This window comes from Leptidea sinapis, chromosome 24, assembly GCF_905404315.1.
Source record: "Leptidea sinapis chromosome 24, ilLepSina1.1, whole genome shotgun sequence".
Lineage (NCBI taxonomy): Eukaryota > Metazoa > Arthropoda > Insecta > Lepidoptera > Pieridae > Leptidea > Leptidea sinapis.
In genome coordinates this window covers 5086446-5110643 of record NC_066288.1, presented here as the reverse complement: position 1 = coordinate 5110643, position 24198 = coordinate 5086446, and the positions used below count along the sequence as shown (strand labels likewise).

Genomic DNA, 24198 nt, shown 5'->3' with positions numbered 1-24198 from the left:
AAGCTTCATAACATATCAGATGTCTTCACGTCTACACGAGACCAACTATAATGTCCGTACATCTAACGAAATGCAAGGCCACACAATATACAAATCACAGACGACCAAAGATGATATTAAATTCATGCATTGACACATACATTTATGACGTTTCCTTTTACAACTGTGCAAATTGAAGTTATATTCGGCATACAATAATACATACCTACATAATATTATAAATTATTAAAATAATTATGTGTGATTTGCTTTAATTAACAACATTTTACAATAATCTAAACAAATAGCAAAATTTTTATTACGAACAGGATTTTTTTACTACCAAGTAATTAAATCGTTTTATTGATAATGTATATGTAATGACGTGTAAACAGTAATGCAAATTGCAAATGGCGTCCTGAGAATATGAATTCTAAGGAAGTCGACTAGAAGGATTGAATTACTTTTTTTTCCGCAAGTCTTGTATTATGTATTCAATTTTAAATGGTCATATAATATTCATTACATAATAATTGAATATTTTTTTGTGTAAATGATGTGGATTGAAATAAAAAATAAATAGATGCAATTTTATACATTTTTATTTTTCTTTATACACGTTATACATAATATGTACAGTGCTGAACTTATGGTCTATCATAAAGGACTATTTCGAATTTCGAGAGTAATCGATGATAACTTGCGGCTTAAATCAGCGGAAGGAGGTGATCCAAATCAACAAAGGAAAAACACAACATCTATATCTGAAATGAAAAGTCCATCATCTTGTCTATTAAAAGGTCACAAAGATTTTTGATCTATAACGCTGTTTTTTGATTTTATTTGATATTGTTTTATTTTATAATTATTAATTTTATTGATAAGTATACAAATTCGACTGTTGGCTTAGTTGGTAAAAGTGCTGGGGGGTACTTCCGAGAGGTTCGGTTCGACTCCCGCATCGAAAAATAATTCTTAAGTAAATGGATACCTTTACATACAAGATATACGTAGGCCTTTATCGATATTAATACTATAAAAAATTTCATCATGATCTTTCTGTGTTGTGTGATCATAATAAATTTGTAACGCAAAAGGTATATTATCATATGTAATATAAAATGATTCCATTTGAAGACCTAAATTTTACATTAAATACTTAACATTTACAACAAATAGATACCCATTTATATCTCATTGGCTCTTATCGTCGCACATGGGGACCTATTGCAAATAGGCCACTGATTTTATATGTTGCACCACATCTGTTTCAGAAGTTGGACATTCAGTAAGGAAATTCAATTATAAACTTATCGATGAAACTAATAAAGATTTATAAAATGTTAAATAAACCAAAAGGATGATGAGTTAGGCTATTTTAACTTGTCAGGTAGAAACCATCCATGTAGACACTTTGGCGCTGGCGACGGAGTGATGAAGGTAGCTCGTGCTATCTCCGTCATATTTTTCGCATCCAGGACTAGCAGAGCCACCTGGCGTTCGTCCTTGCTGAATACTAGAGCGCTGACTAGTACACCATCATCTTCATCCTAACAACAGGACAGTAAGATTAGAATATGTACGATCTGGCTCCGAAAAAAACTCAAATATCAAGTCATGATCCAAAGTGTTCAATGCATACATTTTCATTCGGTATATATTCAGTCAAAAAAATATCGGAAATGCATGATTTGTTCAAAGTTAAAAGATTTTATTTTTTGTTGTTAAATTACAACTGTATCCAATTTGGGGTTTGAGTTGCATCTGTTATTTATTTAAAATACTGTGCTGTTTTAGTTAGATCTTACTATAACTAGTGTGTATTGCGAATTTACTTTACTGTTAAATTTTGCATTGTCTATGGAATTTTGTGTTTGGACTTCCGGCACACTCAAAATGTAAAAGAAAGCTTACAGTGAGTCGACTTTATCAAAACCACGTGTACAAATGAGTGGTACAAATTGATTGACATATGCTGGAAGATTTGCTACGCCCTGGTAGGCCATTAACATCATCAACTAAAGTTGGCACATCGCAAAATGCAAGGTATAGTAACATAGTATAAATAGTAACTGAAAATCTTCAATCGAATCTTCTTACTACTTAACTAGGTATGAAACATAATGAACTTTAACTGAATTTACTCCAAATACTCAATTACTTAAGAAAGTGTCACTGAGGACATGTTATAAAAAAATAGTTCTGACAACATTTATGATATACATTGTATCTGGTGACGAAGCGTGGGTTTGCGAGTTTGATTTGAAAACTAGTCAACATGCTTCGGAGGCCTTCCAACAGAACAGAAACCGAAAAAACCACGCCAAAATCAGTCACGTTGACTGTTTTCTTTGACTATCACGGTGTTGTGCACTTGGAATTTTTACCGAAAGCCTAAACGGTATTTAAAGTTTAAGATTTGAGCGTTATGCGTCTTTTTAATGAGAGCAATTTCGACGAAAAAGGCCAGATTTGTGGAAAGAAAATGCTTGGATTAATACCCTCGATTAACCACTTTATTCGCCAGATACTGCTCCAGCCGACATCAAAGTAGGCCTCGTGGCACTCGTTTTCATTGGTAGAATACATAGAGGTGAATTCGCGATGCAAACGAAACTGAACTCCAAAAGAATGATTGGAATATTCGTTTGCGTATATCTATCGTTTCTGTAGGAGCATACTTTGAAGTTTGAAGGCGATAAAGTTAATTTGAATGAATAACTAACATAACATTTTATGTATATATCTTTTCCGGCTACTTTTTTAACAGAGTATTTGTTGAAGAGATTGTTGCTGCATTTTATGTTGAACCACAAATTGTATAAATGTACCTCAGCGTTTGGACGAGGTACGAAAATAGGCTCGCTTGAATAGCATCCTTCTTCCCACCAGATTTTTGATTCACCCGTCTTCGTGTCCACTTTGACCAACTGAAAAAAAATATTAGGTTTAATAAATATGTATCAACTACAACCAGACGGGATCTGTGTAATATTTTTTATTATATCTTAAGAATAGAATACAAAATAATGAATTAGAAATTATTTTCATAATTAAAATAATAATATATTTAAGTGAATTGTCCTGAAGACAAAAGTTTAAATAACTTTGAATAACTTTATTGAATTTTTAATGCTATATCCATTGTTAATTGAGTACCATTTTCTACCACAAATTAATCAAATAATTTGTTATTGTTTACTTCCGATACATACCGAGCCCGGATGTTCATGGTCGACTTCAGAGCTTATTGCATAAAAATATCTATAAAATTTACCTGAAAATAATGCACTTGATAAAAACAACAACCACGAGGTGCTAAATTATAAAATAATCCATATGTATCTGAAATTCGATGAATCTCTAAGGATGAATGATGATGAACCAATAGTGAGAAAGAATTTTCTTCAGCTTTTAAGAGCTAAAAACAAAAGCAAAAACATTATATAAAAAAAGGGTGTGTGTACCTTGTCCTAACAAAGCAAAAATCCCTAAAATTGTCTATTCCTTCTGCTATTCTACGTTTGTAGATAGAACAATATTGTAAAAATCTTGCAACGATGGCTTTGACAATTAATTATTAAATAAAAAATTAAAAATCAAACGTCACAAAATTTTAGGAACCACAGAACAGAAAAAACTAGTAGAAGTGGCATGATGTCATTTTACTATGGAAACTGATGTCGCCAAACTCACACATTTATCTATTAAATATGTAATTTACACACTTAATTCCGATTATATGATAGGCCTAAATGAACAATCACAAAAAGACATTACTACAAATTTATTTACATCAATTTCGAACTTAATACAATTACGCTAATCTCATATTCTTAAAGTGACTAAGACAACCTCAGAACTTTTTCTTCGATTCCGAAAAATAACATTTAAAAACTTGAAGAAATAGGAACTCTATAACCATAGATTTGACTTCGGTCAGAATACCTAGTGTTGTACGAAAATTAATAAGCATATCGATAAGTTAGTGAAAACTAGAAATGATGTAATCAGGGAAATGAAGTATATTACCGATATAGTACGTCGTAAGCTAAAATATATAGGCCAATATTTTTTTAGGTATAGTTTTATTTGAAAGGATATACAATATTTAGCTCAATTCAAATAAAATCAAGATAGCATACAGGAATAGTCTTGGAATGTTACAATATATCAATATTAGGTATACCTGTACCTGGGAAGCAATACACGCATAAAACATAGTTTTTTTTTTATAAGTATTCATCGTTATTCTGTATAAACCTAGGGCCCAGTTAGACATGGGATTTTATAAGCCCAACTGCTTCCATACATAATGCGCGTGTGCGAATGAATAATAAAAACAGAAGCTATAAGTACTGATGAAGTATTAATAATCTCGTTAGTCTTATAATATATGATATTTTATATTATGATGTACATATGCTACAATGATGGCAAACATTCCCAGAATTTATGATTTCCGATCTATTTTTTACAATTCTATGACGTATTATACTCAACTTTATCAGTGGAACGTCAATATAAATAATTGTCTATGCTTAAAAACTACCGCTTATTTAGTTTAACTGGAATCTCACACATATTTGTTAAATAATAATTGGCTGTACCTAAGAGACAATTAAAACTATGAATTTGAAATCATCGTAGTCTTTCTTGTACACAATTATCACAACCATATTATAACATTTTGCTTACTTACACCCTTATCGCATGATGCATGGACAAGAGCAATACTTGAATACAATTTATAAAGATAAAATATAATTCGATAAAATTATATCGATATGTACATGCATGCACTTGTACTTGAGTAGCAAGATATTTTAATTGTTTACATTAATTATTATTCTAACATAAGTTACATCGATTAAACGTAAAGGTAAATGAAACATACTTCGTAATTATATGGTTCATTTTTTATTGTATATTTTACATAACACATGAAAAATATTAATTGTATTTAAATCGGAAAATTATGATTACCGATGATAGGAAATCCATTCGTTGGACATAATGTTTTTATTGAACTGGAAAAATTGAAATTGTAAGACATACCTATTTGTATTTTTTTTAAAGATAATTATGCTTCACTTCACATCAAATGACTGGTCTCAGTTGAGCCTCGAGTACCCTTGTACACAATAGTGGCGACAGGGTAACGCCCACATGCCACTTCCACTAGTTTTTTTCTGTTCCGTGTTAGGAACCAACTTCACCCTGTAACTATTTGTGTTACAGTGATGCGCGTGCATCTTAAAATATCACTCTCATCATTTTTTTCATAACGCGCCTAAAGAAGTAGGTATAACTTCAATTTTATATTTTGATAAAAGGACCCATTTATAGCTCGTTCAGATATATTTACAAAATCATTTCAAAACCCCTAATTTTTAAGCATCATAAATATGACAGATATATTATGTAAAGTGATATTCATGGACCATTAAACATGACCTTAAGTAAGAACGCCTTTGAACTTTTAACTACCATACTACTACACACGGACTAGTAAAAAAAGAAGGACTCCGCGCCGTAATAATAGCAAGTGAAGCACCTTTATGCTAGTGTGTGTGCGGTTACGGAGTAAACCAGTTACACAATTTTTTCTCCCTTAAATAATTATATATTCACAAATACTTTTATAGCATTGTTTTTACACTTTTTCACAACGCACGACGGCTTTTTTAAAATATTTTATTGCGACGCAAACTGATCTATCACAGACGATGGCAAATCTCATAATGGCGGCCGATCGGCTTGTATTAGTGTAAGTGTATGGGTGGGGCTATGTATTTACACGTTTACCGGCTTGTTTTGGTGCCTCACTGTTATGTAAGGTGACACTGAGTCCTTGTTTTTTTCCTTGTCCGTGCCATGACACAGCAGTTCTGCTTGATTTGATAGATCGAAAACAACGCTGTTATAAGAATAAACTTAAGTTTGGTCTTAACATTAACGTACCATTATGCAGTTCATAATTAATTCTTGGTGTTTCACATCCAATATCAGCCAAGAGTTTCGGTTCTATTTGCGTTAGATTTGGTGAGGACAAATCCATTTCTAATCTCTTCGGCCTCCCACGGAACCAATCCGCGTAGTCAGCATTATATTGCATACTCTGTAATTTCAAGTAAAAATTAAGCCTGATGCAGACCTTTCTAAATACTACTCATCTTATTTGCAAGAGCGTTTGAAATCATGTAATGGTAGATTGTTAACCGAGGGAAGAATCAATTCCCGAGGTATTTAGACGCCCGAGCGCAGCGAGGTCGGCTATAGTGCGAGTAGGAATTGATACTTTTACCCGAGTTAAACACTCTACATTTCATTTCGAATATGAGGATAATAAAATTAGTTGTTTATCTAAGCACAGATTGGTATCCCGCCAATTTATGTCGACTTTCTAAATTTCAAATATGGAACTTAGCGCGTAATTGTTGCGGTTTATTCCGCTCAAAGAAGTTTGCGCTAACTTCACACTGGCTATTTAGAAAGTCACATGGCCGTAGCAGTTTTTTTTATTAGTTCTTTTTTACATAAAACTCTTTACAGCAGTTCCATTTTTAAAGTTCATTCCGGCCCTTAGGTGGGAAGTAATTTGTATGAGTTTTTCCCTCTCTATGGAGGGAAGCAGCATTTTCCACCCAATAATTAGATCAAAACAACATTAATTTTCGAGTATGAGTAATGAAAAAATATTTCATTAAAATATAAAAATCTAGTGGCCTGGTGCACTGCTGATTTCGGAACGTTAACTGTAGCAACATATTTATTATATGTATACATAATATCGGTACCTATATGAGCACAACAATTGAAGGAAACTAATTTTAGTCAAGCATACCTTTAAAGCATCTACATACATGCCCTCCAAGGCCTTCGCATCTTTATACGCACAAATGTCGATCGTCAATTTTCCATTGTGTTCAAAGGAATTGATTACGTGTAAGTAGAATAGGTTTTCCGTCCTAAATCGTTTTACTTCTTCACCGGTGTTTCGGCTAATCAGTACTATGTGTGTCTGTAAAGAAATATTTGTATTTTAATACTAGTATAATTATCTGTACGTTATTAATTTGTCTCTTAAGAAATATTTTCTTAGAGGATTATTAATACTAGCTTGCACTTCCCTATAGGAATCAAAGTGATGAACTTATAAATAAAAAAAACAAAAACAGATCGCTACCAATGAATTATGAGGTATGTATCATCACCTATTCACAAGACTACTTAAATTTTTCTTGAATTAACTAATTATTTTATAAATTTACATATTTAACACATTTATCTAAAGTCTAAAGTGTATTTATTCGTCTAGGCAGTTATATAAAAATGAAAAGTGAAACTATTCGTGAGTCAATAATATTATTAAGGCGACACTAAATGCCAGCGACCTTGAGCGATATGAGTTCACGGCTGCCGGCCCGCCATCAATGTAACAAAGCCAATATTTTCAAAATTCTTGCGTGGAAAACAGTTTATATGCTTACAATCCTCGTTATTCACTACTAATCTGAATAAATGAATCTATACAAAAAAGTACAAGCTATAAGAATAACTTTTCTGAGAGAAGTACCAAAAAAGTGCGTCACGTCATGCCAAAAAACTTGTTTAACTTCAAAGAAAAGTGGTAGTTCAAAAAGGCTCGGCAGTGTTAACTATAACCAACAGCAAGCATTGGTAACCTACAAATAAGACTTAAGGATATGTGTAACAGGATTAAGGAGTGTTCATAGCTCGAAATGCTATACTTTCACCACAAAACTTGTCTAAAAACACCATGATTGCGTGTTTTCTGCTTACTCTTCGCCTTAAAGCGATAAAATTACTGAAGTAAGCTATCATGTACATAATGTTTCATTTTTAAGGGACTTGTTATGTAGATTTTTGTAAACATATCTGAAAATATCTTCTCTCGATAGACAAGAATCAAACAAACGTTCTGAATCTTTAAGCCCAAGTTTGCTAACAAAAGAAGGTTTCAGATGGATGTCCAACCTGAAGAAGCACTATTATATTTATTTGCATAAATATAATATTTAATTTCAATTACAAAAAAATAAATAGTCTAAATTTATTGTTTTTAATGTAACAAACAATTAATTAGGTAGGTATATATTATATTAATCATTACAAATTTAAGCAGAATCTAAATATGAAAACTAAAACATAATATGATAACTAAAATATATAAAGGAGTCCCTTTAGGCAAGGATCTGAAGATACTGGCAGCGTTCCTCCTTTGAATAGCTAGATTAATTCTAAGTCCGAGGTAGCTGCCAGCTTTCCAGTCTCCTGTGATGTCGACTAACCTTTTTGCTATTTAAAATTTCAGCACTATTTGTAACAGAAAACTGTAATGAACCGGCATTTAAATCTTTTTCAAATGAAACTCTAGTTTCTCATATAGGATGTCTAGCTTATCCAAAAGCTTAACCGATACGCTAATCTAACCGTGGTAGAAAGAGAGAATTGCCGCCGTTCCAACTGATACACCGATTAAACAAGAAATTGGAGAAAAAGCCTTGAAAAGAGAAAACAAAAACTTCGGAAAAGTAAACAAAAGTATATAACACAAAATAAAGAATTTCCTTGAAAACTGGAAAAATTTGAAAATTACTGAAAAGTATTGAAAAAAATGAATATGAAGTCAGCTATTGTAAAAGTGGAAAAGTTGACACTCATTTCTTTTTTCATATTATGATGACTACTATGATTTTTCTTCCTCTTGTAAACGTTGCAACGAAAAAAACAACCGACAGGCCGATTTCTATACATTACCAAATATTTTTTTGGAAAAGCAGGACATAGGAGCGTAAGGGTCACCTGGTGTTAAGTGATCACCGCCGCCCACATTCTCTTGCAACACCAAAGGAATCACAAGAGCGTTGCCGGCCTTTAAGGAAGGTGTACGCGCTTTTTTTGAAGGTACCCATGTCGTATCGTCCCGGAAACACCGCACAAGGAAGCTCATTCCACAGCTTTGAGGTACGTGGAAGAAAGCCCCTTGAAAACCGCACTGTGGAGGACCGCCACACATCCAGATGGTGGGGATGATATCCTAACTTGTGGTGTGTCGTGCGAAGGTGGAATTCGGCGGCGGGAATCAGGTTAAGCAGCTCTTCGGAACACTCCCCGTGATAAATGCGGTAGAAGACACACAATGAAGCGACGTCTCTACGCAACGCCAAGTGATCCAGCCGTTCACAGAGCACTGGGTCCCCGACAATTCGAGCTGCTCTGCGTTGCACGCGGTCAAATGGATCGAGCTGATACTGGGGTGCGCCAGACCAGAGATGAGAGCAATACTCCAAGTGTGGCCGGACCTGTAGAGCGCTAGAATGTGGGCTGGCTTGAAGTATTGCCGTGCTCTATTGATGACGCCCAGCTTCTTCCAAGCCAATTTGGCTTTGCCCTCCAGATGGCCACGGAATTGGCAATCGCTCGAGATTTCGAGACCCAGTATTCCGATACTAGGCGAGGCTTTAAGGGAAGTGTTATCGAAGAGCGGTGATACGACAAATGGGTTTTTTTTTAGTGGTAAACGCGCAAACTTGAGTCTTCTGGGGGTTAAATTGGACAAGGTTCAATTTACCCCATTCCGCGACCTTCTCGAGAGAAGACTCGATAGAAGACACAAGAGAAGAGAGAGAGACCTGCATGGCCCGTGTATACGGCATCACCAGTGCTGTCGTCTGCATAGCAATGTATGTTGGAGGAGGTACAACATATCATTGATATGCAGCAGAAACAGAGTGGGAGATAGCACACAGACTTGGGGCATTCCAGCGTTCACGGGCTTAGAATTCGAGCAAAAACCGTCGACAACGACTTGAATGCTGCGCCCAGTGGGGAAGCTGGAGGTCCACTTGCATAAGCTCTCGGGAAGCCCAAATGATGGAAGTTTTGAGAGGAGCGCCTTGTGCCATACACGATCAAAGGCCTTCACTATATCCAGGCTAACTGCCAGGCCTTCCCCCTTGCTTTCAATAGCCGCCGCCCATCTATGTGTTAGGTACACCAGAAGATCACCTGCCGACCATCCATGGCGAAAGCCGTACTGTCGGTCGTTGATCAACTGGTGACCCTTTAGGTATACTAAAAGCTGGCGGCTAATTATGCTCTCCATGGTTTTGGAGAGCAGGGAGGTAATAGCAATAGGCCTGTAGTTCGCCGTTCCGAACTTTCTCCTTTTTTTGGTTTGGATGGACAAGGGCTGACTCCCATGAGTCAGGGACTACGCCTTTGGAATAAGAGTGCCGGAATAAACGCGTTAGCACCGGCGTCAACTCAGGGGTCCACGTTCTGAGCACGATTGGAGAAATGCCATCCGGCCCGCTCGACATCCTGACGTCCAACGAAAACAGAGCTCGCCTAACAGTTTTCTGTCTGAACTGTACTTCAGGCATAGAGCTCTGACACCGGGGGATGGTCATCGGTGTTTTTCCATTGTCGTCAAGAGTTGAGTTGGAGGCGAAAAGTGCGCACAGGAACTCGGCTTTCTCTTTTGCCGTATGGGCCAGGGTGTCATTCCTCATGTGCAACGGCGGCATGGATGGCTGGTTGAAGTTACCAAGAGCAGCTTTCGACAAAGACCAGAACTTGCGTGTTCCGGTCGGGTAACTGGAAAGCTGCTCGCTAATTTTGACGACGTGCTTAGACTTCGCACGGGCGATTTGCCACTTAAAAAAATCTGAAGGCACGGTTATATTTCCTCGTAAGAAATTTGCAGTTTGGATCCCTTGTGCCCAGCGCCGCAACCCAAGTTCGATACGCCTGTTTTTTGCAGTCAGATGCTGCTTTAACTGACGCATCGAACCAGGGCTATGATCTGCCACTGATCGGTACTACAGAGCTTGGGATAAAAATATCCATGCCTTGCAGTATCACATCAGCTACTGCAACGGCGCAGGCACTAGGATCATCCGAAGGGAAACAAACCTTGCCCCAAGGGTAGGATGCAAAAATACTACCCATCCTATCCCAATCTGCTGACTTGTAGTGCCAAACGGGCGGGTCGCTGGTGGTCTGCGACGTTGGCGTCGGATGGTCACTAAACTCCTGACCAGGCAATGGTCGGACGTTCCGTGAGGGGCGTCGACAGAGACCTGGTAACTATCGGGATGTGTTGTCAGCAGAAGATCCAATAAGGACGGCATGTGGCTATCGACATCCGGGAGCCGCGTTGGCGACTCAACCAATTGGGAGAGACTATACGCCAATGCAAAATTATGCACAGATCGCCCTGCGTAGTCTGTGGTACGTGATCCAAGCCATTCGGCTTTGTGCCCGTTGAAATCACCCAAGACTACGATTTCAGCGGAGGGGATCTGAGAAAGCACGTCGTCAATTGCCGCTTGTACGCAGCCCATGAGATGATCGGTTTCTGCGTTACCACTATGGGACCTGTAGACACACGCATAGATGCGGACGCGGTCCTCTAAATCTAGGAATGGCCTCCGGTCCTCGACACTAACCTATGCGAAACATAGCGGCACTAGGCCGCTACTTCACGCCGGTATTCTGTGCGAGTTTGGTATGTAACCCGGACGAGTCTGGCCCGATTGTGCTGACGTCAAAAGACGGTAGCATGACTCTCCCATTTTCAATAAGCCCGTAGTCGCCTCTTACGACACCCTTGGGCCTGGGACTACCCTATTCTTTTTACGCACCGGGGAAGCACAGGGCAAATATTATAAGGATATTTAATATTTGTTAGATTTCTTCTCTTATTTTTAATTTTATACTATTTTGATGTTGTAACATTGTGCCCCTTACCCTGTAACAGAGTACCCCAGATACGGGGTTCAGTGTTACAATCGATTGATCTGATTAAAGTGCAATTTACATAAAGAAGTTCCTAATAAAATTTATGTTTAAATAATTTTAAATCAAGAGAGACTATTAATTATTATTAATAACTTTAAATTAGTTTGTTTTTGCGTTTTCAGGAAGCTTAAACATTAGATTTGGATCGCAATGACCTTTAATATGCTTTGCTTTATTTATATTACTCCATTTTTAAAAGACCGGTCGGATCGGTGACGTAGGTGACGAACAAAACTCGTGCCACTGCTCCTTCGTGAGTTCTTACTGGATAGCCCCGTCGATGTGGCCGGCGCGCGTACTTACGACTTCGATACCTTCACAGGGCCGTGACATTACCGTGCTCCTAGCGATGCATAGCATAGCGGACAGAACAAGTAAAGTGGCATAGAAGAATTAGAGCAGCCAATTGATATAATAACAATACATGCACCAGTGGGAGCCTCCTTTGCACAGGATACCAGCTAGACTATGGGTACTACAACGGCATCTATTTCTGCCGTGAAGCAGTAAGCATTATTGTGTTTGGGTGTGAAGGGCGCCGTACCCATTGAAATTACTGGGCAAATGAGAATACACCTTATGTCTCTAGGTGACGAGCGCAATTGTAGTACCGCTCAGAAATTTTGGATTTTTCAAGAATCCTCAGCGGCACTGCATTATACAAGACAATGTAATGGACAGGGCGTATACTTCCATCAGCTGAATGTTCTGCTCATCTCGTCCCGTATTTTCATAAAAAAAGTAAAGTGGCAAAGAAAAATTAGAGCACCAAATTAATGTAGTGAAATACAATTTAATATCGTTACAACTTCATCTATAAAAATAGTAAGCGCCCTTGGCAATGCGGTGCGGATCGGGTGCTGAACTGACCATGTGACCTTATGATCTTCAAAGTAATGTAAAAACAAGTACCTCACAATCACCGAACCATTGCAAGCTTGACACCATAGGCTGATTTGTCAGTTGGTTTATAACCATTTTATTGAGTGAAATAGTCATAGGTTGTTCCACTATAACGAAGTAATTCTCTGTAATACCTGGAGTAACGATAAAAAAGGTATTAACATTAATCATTATGAATTTAAAAATAAACGGCCTTATAAATATAAACTTGGTAGAAAATTATACCACAGAATAAACCAAGAAAACGCAAAATTTTCACTATATCAATGACAAAACTGACAGTGATGATTCTTAGGTTTTTTGAATGTCAGGCAGCCTTACAAATAAACGCGGGAAGCGTTATACGTCCGAATAAACCAATCATAATTAAAATATCTATTTGTAAAGCTGACATCGCCGCGAAATTGTCGAATTCGTTCCTTGTTGCACAGCCGTCTACAACGCTAAGTACTCACTAAATACACTTGTTTTGTTTCGCAAGTACTGTTTAATCCACCATATTCGCTTCTTTTTTGTTTTTGATACATTCATAATTATATAAGCCGCACTGTACAACACTATCTCTTTCGGAGACATGATAGGTTCGACTGAACTGATGTGGATGGAGACAAGACGATGTCTCCGGGGACACATGTCGCACGACAAATGTTCCTAGTGGGGACTCAGCTTAAACACTTTGCATAGTCTTGGTTTATTCTCAGTTATAACTTATACCAAGTTTATTTGTTAGGCCGAAATGGTGTATTGGTAACATTTAGGTGACATGTTACGATGACATTGTAAGTATATATGATATTACACAAATAAAATTTGAAAAACAAAATTTTATGAACGATGCGGGATTCGAACCCACGACCACCGGCGTTCCGTGCCGGTGCTCTAACCAACTGAGCTAACCGTTCGAGTACCGCCTCGTTATAAAATTCTGTTTGCTTTGTTCAACTCTCAGGTTGTGGCTTCATCTACAGGATCTACTTTACAGTTTATAACCTGCTCAACCCCAATATTTGCATATTAGGAAATTAACTTGAGATGTCGCTCTTGTAAATCTAAACAATATGTTATTTTTTTTAAGTGATTACCCTCACTTCTAGGATTAATACACATATAAAATTTGAAAAACAAAATTTTATGAACGATGCGGGATTCGAACCCACGACCTCCGGCGTTCCGTACCGGTGCTCTAAGCAACTGAGCTAACCGTTGGAGTACCGCCTCGTTATAAAATTCTGTTTGCTTTGTTCAACTCTCATATATGATATTATATATTAAAAACAGAACGTGATGAAAAATACGAACTGTTTTATGTTTGTTTTATGTTTTATGTTTGCTGCTTTGAAAGCCTTTGGTCTTTCACTGGATCATTTGGTGGCGTCACGATAAATATAAATAACAAGAGAAAAAAGATTATATTATAAGAGAAAGGAAAGAGACAAGAGCCTCACGTGATGCAAAGTATACGAGTACAACCTACCGCTCATGGGCGTTAGGCATTGCGGATTGGTATTCCAACTATGTGGATAAAATATAATAGATGAATAAATAGAAACAGATTTAAAACAAAAACATAGTTTAAAAATTTATTGTGTATTGTTTCCGGGACGATACGATATGGGTACCTTCAAAAAAGCGCGTAATCCTTCCGGTAACGCTCCTGTGATTCCTCTGGTGATGCAAGAGAATGTGGGTGGCGGTGATCACCAGGTAACCCATACGCAAGATTGTCCTCTTTTTCCATACAATAAAAAATGTTATGAATTTTCTACAAATACAAATTACAACAAACGAGGCAGCAGCACGATACGCCGAAAGGAAAATTCCCGGCACTCATTAGGATTATTACCCAGGCTTTTCTCTACACACGGTTTTTTGCGGCACAATTTTCAGCGTTATATACAAAGAGGATGTAAATAATATGTAATAAGAAGCATACGAATAAACATTTATATGATAGATATGGATGTTTGTTTCCGATTCATGGATGTTTAAATGTATTTATGTATGTTTATATAAATTTATGTATGTTTAAGTAAGTATATTGTATTAAATATATCATTGTCTTGTAACCCATAACACAGGCTATATATGCTTAACTTGGGGCAAGATAATTTGTGTAAAAAGTGTGTCAATATATTATTATTATTATTATTAAGAAGCGGGACTGCCTAAGTAAAAATTGAATTTTAGTTTAGTATGAAACGTGCAGTGAGAATTGATTTAAGTTTGAAATAGTAATTACAATAAACGACCAGGTATAATCTGGGTAAGTTTGAAAGCGAACAGTTGCTTTTAGCGTAGAGGATATCGGCTATCTACATTTTTTTACAAGATTATAGACGTCAATCTATCAATGTCTGCACGTTTCTAACAATCGAGTGAACCGCTTTTTCTTAGAGAGTTTCGCTAGGCTGTTATATGGAAAAAGAAAACAGTTGTTTTTTTAAAATAATCTGCAAGTCAAGTTTCGTAACGTTTTTTTTTATTTGACGCATTTTCGTGAAAGGAATTAAAAAAATATTGACATAATATCATTTTTCGTCTCACATTTTTTAATTTGAATCCATAATTATTGTTTTAATACTTGTAAATAGCCAATATTTAATCGTTTTTATAAAACAGAAGAATAAATTAGATTTACATGGATACTTTTTTTTTTAAATAAATATATTTTGATGTTGCATTTTGACTTTATGAAAAAAAAGAACCTGATAAATCAAAAATGTTTCGCTTTTGCATACTACCTCCTAACGGGAATATGTCCAATTACCAATAACCTTGAATATCTAATTTTATTACTTACCTACTTTCTGAATTAAGAACAAAAAAAATACTTAATTTTATTACCGGTGAAGTTTTCACTTCTGTCGTGTTAGCTCAAGCGCACACAAGTTTTATTATTATTATACTAGCGATTACACGCGACTTCGTCCGCGTTGAATAGTTTCTTTGGGCAATTTTATATTTTTTACGATAATTTTTAAATAATACACATAAAAACTGCTCTTTCCGCTGCTGGCAGCGCTCTTCTATGATACAGCGGATATCCCTTGTCACTGTGGACAGTCTCTTTAATAGTATTTCCCTGTGAACTTTAATCTCTTATTTCATCTATTTTAATCTTTGATATACATGGAGTATATTAAAGATTCAATAATGCTTAAACAAATGTTTATATAATATTCCCAATTGCCTAAATACAAAGTTTCATGGTTTTATCTTCGATAATGACGAATTCCCATATAAACTGCCATCCCCTATTTCAATTTATTTATTTTGCAATAAAACGTAGCCTATGTCCTTCTTCAAGCTCTAGTCTATCTCTGTACTAAATTTTATCAAAATCGGTTCGGTGGTTTAGGCGTGAAAGCAGGGCCGGATTTAAACTTAATGCCGCACCTGGGCACCGAAAAAAAAATTCGCTCCAGGACTGGAATTTTACTTAAACTTATAGTTTAAAGACTTAATATTTCAAAACTAAAATAACTAATTTATTGCAGAAACTTTATAATATATTATATATAATATATTCTAAAAACATGAATCAATATTTGTTTTTTTTCTAACAATTATAAATGTGGCACTAAGGGTGACTCAAAATTATTTTACATCAATTTTTTCACAGGCAAACACGTCTTAATTTTTGAATTGCGAATTGGTCGATTAAATCTTCGCAATCTAAACGTTGAAGTACGTCGGATTCGATAGGTTCAAAGAGTTTATTTCTCAAAAAGAACAAATGTTCACTTACATGAGAACAATGATTCTAAATAAATATAAAAAAAACATAAATTGGATAGTTTTATAGTTACGGTGACTTTAAAGTTAAACAATAATAAATTAAAAACATGCTATGTTCTAACGTAACAATCTATCTATTGTGAGTGACAGTGCTTTTTTAATTTGGCTTTAAATTTTGGATAAGATTTTTCCTCAAATATGCATAGAACAACTAAAGTCTATTAGCAGTCATTGTAGAACGTAAGAAGTTTTTAACTCTCTTCAAACATAAAAACGATCTTTCTTCGCTACAGTTTGTAAAAGCTAATGTCATAAATATTAGATAGGCGATTTCCACGTTTGAATACTCAGTGTACAAGTCGTTTAAATATGCAACAATTTCAAAAGATCAGAAGGCAAATTCTTATCCATCACTTTTTCAGTGCAATAAGCATGGAAGTGCACAAATTCATCATCTAATGAGGACTCGAGATCTGAAGAATAAACATTTCTTAAACGTTCAGCTCTTTTACGAATTTCTCTATTATCCAAGTGGCCAAATTTAGTGATAACTGACAACTTTTCCTGATTTTTTTTCAAGAGCTGCACATATTTTGCGCAATTAAGTTTTGTTAAGTAATTAACTGTAAAATGGTCCCGACCTGACAGTTGTACAGCTCTATCCCGCGATTCATCAGCATGTCATTTTCTCTTTCTCTTTCTAGAAACTGTTGTTTTATATTTTTTACTTATTTACAAATAATGGATAAATTAAATTTATTTAATTATCAATTAAACCAAAATTTATTAATTAACAGAATTCATTAATTAATATTGAGCAATCTTGAAAAACAATAAAAAAAAAAAATTTTCTCTTTCAAAATTTTGCCGCTCTAAAAAATTCGCCGCCCTGGGCACGTGCCCCAACTGCCCCTAGTGTAAATCCACCGTTGCGTCGGTGAAAGCATAACAAAAAAACTTACTTTCACAATTATAATAATGCTAGCTCACCCAGCAAACGTTGTATTGCCATATAAAGTAATAAATAAATTCAATAATTAAAACTAAAAAAATAGACGATGACCAATGCTCAGACCTACCAAATATATCGTCCATAAAATTTATCGTACTACAATATTTATTATATTCGATTGCCATCTTGCATCTCTATTGCGTGACTCTGTGATCGTAGACGGGTGAAAATTGAAGTTGTGTGTATTTTTTATTGCTGAATCTTAATAAAATAAAAATAAAAAAAATTGTCAAAAAAAATAAAAAAATATAATTAGGGGTGGGTTACCCTTATCATTTAGGGGTATGAAAAATAGATGTTGGCCGATTCTCAGACCTACCCGATATACACACAAATGTTCAAACAAATTGTTTTAGCCGTTTCGGAGGAGTTTGGTAACAAACACCGGGACATGAGAATTTTATACATAAGAACTAGCTGCCCCGACAGACTTTGTTCTGAAGATAATAAAAAAAAATACTGTTTTATAGGAATTTGCAAATAATATTTCACATCAAGAACTATTTCGTAAAATATGCTCCCTGTTGCTACAATGAAATTGTTTCAAAGCAGAACTGTCAAACCGTGCGTCACTAAATTCTCTCATAGAAAATATGTCCATACAAAACAAATATTGAAAATAAAAATAATTATGGGTCCCAAATCGAAATAGAAACTATCCTATTTCTCAAGTTGGACCACACTGCACTCCATGAAGTAATCCCCATTAAAATCCGTTCATTAGTTTAGGAGTCCATCTGGGACAAACAACGTGTCACGTAATTTATATATATTAAGATTATAAGTAGGGATTATGAAATTTACCAAATGAGTGCATGTAGGACGGGTGCAGCCACCAGCGTGATGCGAAGGAACCCACAACTTCTGCTTTAGCAAACATATCACCTAGAATGTTATAAATATTGAAATTATATTAGGCCTTACTTACACGGTACTGTTTAAGAAAAGGCAGGCAACGTCTTTATCTGTGTTACGACATCCGCAACACAAGGGGTCATGAGATGCGTTGCCGGCCTTTATGTTGGGAGTATGTTCCTAGCTTGCAATTAACTTTTGTTTATATTTTCATTTCCGAACAGATTTTATTCTGATAGTCATTTAGTTTTACTATTAGGGATGGATACTAACGTATTAAGTACATATTTTTTTTATTAAAATTAAATATTGATTTGTTAGGCATTAATTTACGTACTGTGGGCATGTTTGAAGCCGGGCGTACACAACATGAAGTTGTAGTTGCTGTTGAGCCAAAGGTTGCCATTATTGGCTCCCTAGGAACACGGCCAAACTACATCCAGTCAGATGTTTGGTAACTACAAAACATTGCCAGACGGCAGCTAAAAACAACCAGGTGGCAAGTCGTGGAGAGGCTGCGATCGCAAGACCAGATAACTTTACTTAAGCCACATAAGTAACTGGGTACTTAAACTGTCAATCTGACTTCTCGAAGTTGGTCTCTCGTAAACCATTGCGGGCCATTGCTCTTCAGTGTTGCCACATCGCGTTCGGTTGTTACAGTGGGCACGTATCCACAATTAGCGGCCTCGTGTCTTATTTCAGATGCATCCCGGTTTGGTTTTAACCCTGTTACAAGAAGAGTACGTGTAACCCTATCACGGCAGAACAATCATTGCTTGGGCCGGAATTTGCTTAAGCAGGAGAACTGACGTCGTTTTGTTACGGGGCAACCGCAGCGATGTGTTTAAGCTTATGATTGTTTCACACAGAATTCACATAGGGGAGGATTTTATCTCCATGCAAGTAAATGCCCGAATACATGCTGCAGGTTGGATGATGAACATTTTCCACAAAAATAACATCGCAATCTTATACTGGACAGTTTTGAGACATTAATCCCATTAAGCACGCCTGGGCTTTGCTCGGAAGAATGGCATATGAACAGCTTCCTTAAAATTTGAACATGGAGGACGATCCATTTCGTTATCTTTCTTGGACATGTAGCATGATTCCACAGGCCATAACAACTAATTAGATGCAGCATGCCACGGAGGAGCAGAGCCTTGGTAAGCGCTTCAGGAGATCCAACTGACTACTGAATGTCAACCGAATAATTTTTCCTTTAATATTAGTCTTATTTTGTTTAAAGCCCCTTTCTTCTCTCTATTCAGTTATTATTTTAATACAATTTTTCCTATCTTGTACTATTGAATCTTACTTTATTCTGTTTAAGAAACCTTACGTTTATATGGATAATGTTGACTCCTGTATTTTGCTAAGCCATACGCTACTTAAAATAGTGTGGATATAACTAGAATTTGATCTATTAGAAATCTTTTCTTAAAAGTTACGTTAACTTGTGCAGAATATTACCTTCTTTATCAAATGGAAATTTAACCAAGACGTGGCGTAATCGACCCTTTGGCACTGCCATTCCCAAATTGTAAACATCGCCTGGAAGGGAAAAACATCAATATTTAATTTTAATTCATTCAATAGACATAAATTGGTGGTCACGTCTCTAGAAATGAGAACTCGATGGAGAGACTGGTAGTTCAGGGCCAGGTGGAAGGCAAGAGAGCACGCGGTCGATCGCCAACCCGCTGGTTAGACGCCATCACAAAGGCTACTGTGTCCACCATAGTCCAGTGTACTCGCAACGCCTCTAACCGTCAGAAATGGAAGCACATCGCCAGGAGATCTACCCTCAGAAAAAATGTTGACCCACCGAACACTCCACCATGTACCTCGTCAGCGCAACCACGACCACTCTGACAAGAGTGTCCGACTAAGAAGAAGAGACATAAATATAAGATGTTTAGTAGGGCCATGCACACATATTTTTTCTGGATTTTATTTGTGAATAGGAATTCCATATGAATCCACTCTAGCCGCGTACTGTTATATATGCACATAATTATGTATGCTTTAATGCAGACATAACATTAGCGTCAGCACTTTAAGATCAAGTCGTCACCTAATAAAATATAAAGGCAGTCAGTCTTCTTCCGAATCCTGAGCCACTCATACATTTCAATTATATTTTCTAGTTCTAAATAAATTTCTTTTCGAAAAGTTTAAGTTTTTAATATTCCGTATAACTGAACGCAACATGCGGCCAGTGGACACTCACACATGTCCCGGATCAATGTAGTAGTGCGATCATTGCGCGTGGTTGTATAAATTTTACTCTCTGTACCGTTTTATTTACTCATGTGGCTTGGCACCGAATTCAAACCTATCAATAGGTAGCATATACAAATCATAGTACTTTATTGATATTAAAGGTTTACATAAGAGGTGTATTAAATTAAATCTTTAGAATTTGTATACTGATAAATGAAGCAATTCATGCTAAATTTTTCCCTAACCATTCCAAAATATTCAAAAATGCACAACGTTAACGTTCAAGTTCACTTCTGTCAGCACTCCCGGAGTGCAACCCGTGATTTTTTTCTAAATTTTCTGTCGTGTCTGAATTAGGTTGTTCTTCAAACTACAGTACGACTTTTCTACATAACATCAGAAATACTATGACATTTCGGTTCTTTTTAATCTACATGTTAACTCTTGTTATAGCCTAAAGACATGGTCGGATTTGGTACGGCCAGACCATCGGACGCCTCGCACCAATTAGTGGGCCGTCGTACTCGGTGCGGTCCGGACGGTAATAAAAATAATTTTGTGCAACAATTCGACAAACCATCGGATATGATCTAGTACCGGACCGCGTCCGATGGTTCGGCAGGACCATATCCGATCGTGTGTTTAGACTATAACTGACCACGTTGGACGTCATAACGTCATTTTATTTTTATTAATTTTATTTTATTTTTATCAAACAAGTCATACAATCACAATTTTAATATTATATTATTACTATAGAGAAGACTTATAGAGGTAAAAATTACAATGCTAAACATAAATATAAAGTGTTAACATTAACAAGAAACTCTACTATACTCTTTATTCTGTGTGATTGTTTATAGTCTAAACACATGGTCCGACTTGATACGACCGGACCGTCGGACGGTCTCTTGTGGGCGTTTCGCATATCGTTATATTATGTACGGTGCGGACGATATTAATAATAATTGTGTGCGATGTACATACCATCAAATTTGGCCCGGTACCGGACCGAGTTCGGTGGTTCGGCCGGAACAAATCCGACCATGTATTTAGTCTATTAGGCTTTTTGCACAGTTGCTATAACTGTTAAGCCTCGCGTATAGAATTAATATATATTTTAAATGTTAAGTTCTATTTGTAATTGAGTAATATTAATAACTTCCTGACCCGAAAGTCGTTGTTCTGTTCATAATAAAAAAAATCTTACGGGTGGAATTTCGAAAAATCCGTTCTTAGCTGACCTGAGCTGAGCTAAGAACGTTAGCTGACCTATACTCGGCGAAAGGAATATTTCTACCAAAATATTTCAAGTCTCTACGCCTTGTGGTTCAAGAGATATCGTGTTGATGTCAATATATAGGTAGAAATCTCTTACATATATGTATATAATATATAGTTACCGTTAGGCATAACATGTGGATGTGAAGTATGGTTGACTATCGCGATGCTGTTGTACAGATTCTTTCTTTCTGTCGTGTCCAAGGTGGTCTGATCAACTCTGAAAAAAAAAAGGATTGTCATGTCTCCTGTCATTCCCGAAAAGCCGGTACCGCTAGATTCCCGTGGTGTTGCAGGAGAGTGGGCACGGTTATTGGTAATTCAACATATTCCCGTTAGAAGGTGATAGGGGTGACTATTTACGATAATTTTAACCCCCATATGCATAACGTGTAAAGTGAACCATTTTTGACTTTTCAGGGTTTTAGCTTTTTTCATAATAAGTCAAAATTTAAATATCTCTTTTTCTTTCTGATTTATAAAAACAATTAGACATTAGTTATCTATCAATTTTAATACAATAATTATCAGTCCAAATTTAAAAATGCGAGAGATAAAACAATAATATTTCAATATTTTTTTCATAAAATGCCTGAAAAACAACTACACACATTATGAAACTTGGGTTGCAGATTATTTTATATTTCCTTAGCATACCATATTTTCTTAGCTCTTCTACAATGAATAGCAAAAAGGAACTTATTTCGAGCAAGAACTTTAATTTGGCTAAATTACAAAATGTCTTAATTATTATTTATTATGTAAATTTATTAATTTTTGTTTTATTTGCATTGGGTTTTGTTTTTAATTAATTTTATGGAAATTTTAAGCAAGTATTTAAGCTTATTTCGAACACTAATTTCAGTCTGCTTCCTTTATTTTTTTTTTCAGTTTCTCTGAAATAATTTCCTAGTTATTTATTGTGCATTTTAGGAGAGGATAATTATTTCAATTTTTTTTATGTTGCAATTTTGACTTATTTTTTATTAAGTTAAAAAACCAGATAATCCAAAAATGGTTCACTTTTGCAGTATGCATATAGGGGTTAGAATTATCGCAAATAAGTCACTCCTCCCATCTCCCATCACATCCTAATGGGAATACGTCAACTTACCAATAACAGGATTATTGGTAAGTTTTATTAATATTATAAAAAAATAAATTATTAATAATAAAAAAATAAATTATTCATAATAATTAATATTATTAAAACTTACCAATAACAGGATTATTGGTAAGTTTTATTAGATAATAATATTAATTAGAAAATAGTTTTTAATTATCTGTGTATCATGCTGCCAATCCACGGCGAGAATCAGGTTTAACCGCTCTTCTGAACACACTTGAACTTAAACCTAAAACTCAAAAGTTATTTATTAATGAAGCTCAAGAAATGACACTTATGAATATCAAAGACTTCCATTGTATCACTGCTTCGGAAAAGATGAGTTTTCTTGAGGGGAAGTGGCAAGAAACTCTCTGCTATATGCTTACTCATATATTTCGACCTTATTAACACTTAATTAGATATTTAACTATTGTATGGTATGGTATAATCGGGCTAACTTCCGGAATTTGGCGGCTGCGCGCCTATTTTGCGTGTGGAATATATTTGTTATTCCTGCCACCCCAATTCCTCCAGAAACCTTAGCAAGCTCCTCTCCTTCCTAAAAACTTCCGAGAGTGTTACCAAGTTGTTGAGCCCGGTAAGTTGCTACACCTGGACAATGCAGAAGTACATGTGCAGCTGTTTCCTCTGCCTCCATGCAGGCCCTGCACAGGGTCAGTTATGCCCCTAATAAATAGGTGTTTATTATAAGGACCGTGCCCAGTTAGGGCCGCCGTTATCTGTCTAAGCTGAATTCTATTGAGCTAATAAGGCGATTTGCCATAATAGCATTAATGGTAGGAAGTCTCTCCCGTGTTTGTCTACAGTCCTCTAGTGTTAACCATATTTACCTATGGATCACAGGTACTTCAGTAAAGGCGTATATTTCATCTCCAAAAGGGTAGACCGATATCATGGCGTTATCAGAAAATGACTCCCCAGGATTGAATAGTGAAGCCACCCTGAAATATATACAGATATTAATAAATAGATCGTTTCTATATGTGTACGACAACTATAATTTGCATCCTATCTAATTGTAAAAATTACATCGAAATTAAAATATTTTAATCGATTGGACGTGGACGGTGCGCGGTTCAAGCGATAGGTTAACCGGTTTTTAGTAGAATCAGGCATTCAAGAGATCGACCACGGAGGACGGAAGTATCGTGTTCTATCCCTGATCGCTTGCGCTGCTCATAATCCACAGCCTCATTGTACAGATAGAAAAAATAGATCGAAGTTTTATTTACAGTCCACT

At 36.0% G+C, this 24198-nt stretch overlaps 1 protein-coding gene across 3 annotated transcripts in view; it reads right to left on the bottom strand.

Annotated features, from left to right (window-relative positions):
* Positions 1-563: 563 nt before the first annotated feature.
* Positions 564-24198, bottom strand: part of LOC126971605 (carotenoid isomerooxygenase-like) — a 32070-nt gene continuing 8435 nt past the window's right edge. For 2 of the 3 annotated variants that reach the window (XM_050817953.1, XM_050817955.1), the window contains 10 exons: positions 23789-23899; positions 21952-22049; positions 19796-19876; positions 18269-18349; positions 12724-12848; positions 6827-7003; positions 5944-6100; positions 3195-3256; positions 2811-2909; positions 564-1529 (listed from right to left, as the gene is read on the bottom strand). In XM_050817953.1, the coding sequence (XP_050673910.1) occupies positions 1353-1529; positions 2811-2909; positions 3195-3256; positions 5944-6100; positions 6827-7003; positions 12724-12848; positions 18269-18349; positions 19796-19876; positions 21952-22049; positions 23789-23899 (1168 nt within the window). In that variant the 3' untranslated portion in view covers positions 564-1352. The remainder of the gene's footprint in view (positions 1530-2810; positions 2910-3194; positions 3257-5943; positions 6101-6826; positions 7004-12723; positions 12849-18268; positions 18350-19795; positions 19877-21951; positions 22050-23788; positions 23900-24198) is intronic. The other variant, XM_050817954.1, reaches the window with a different exon arrangement.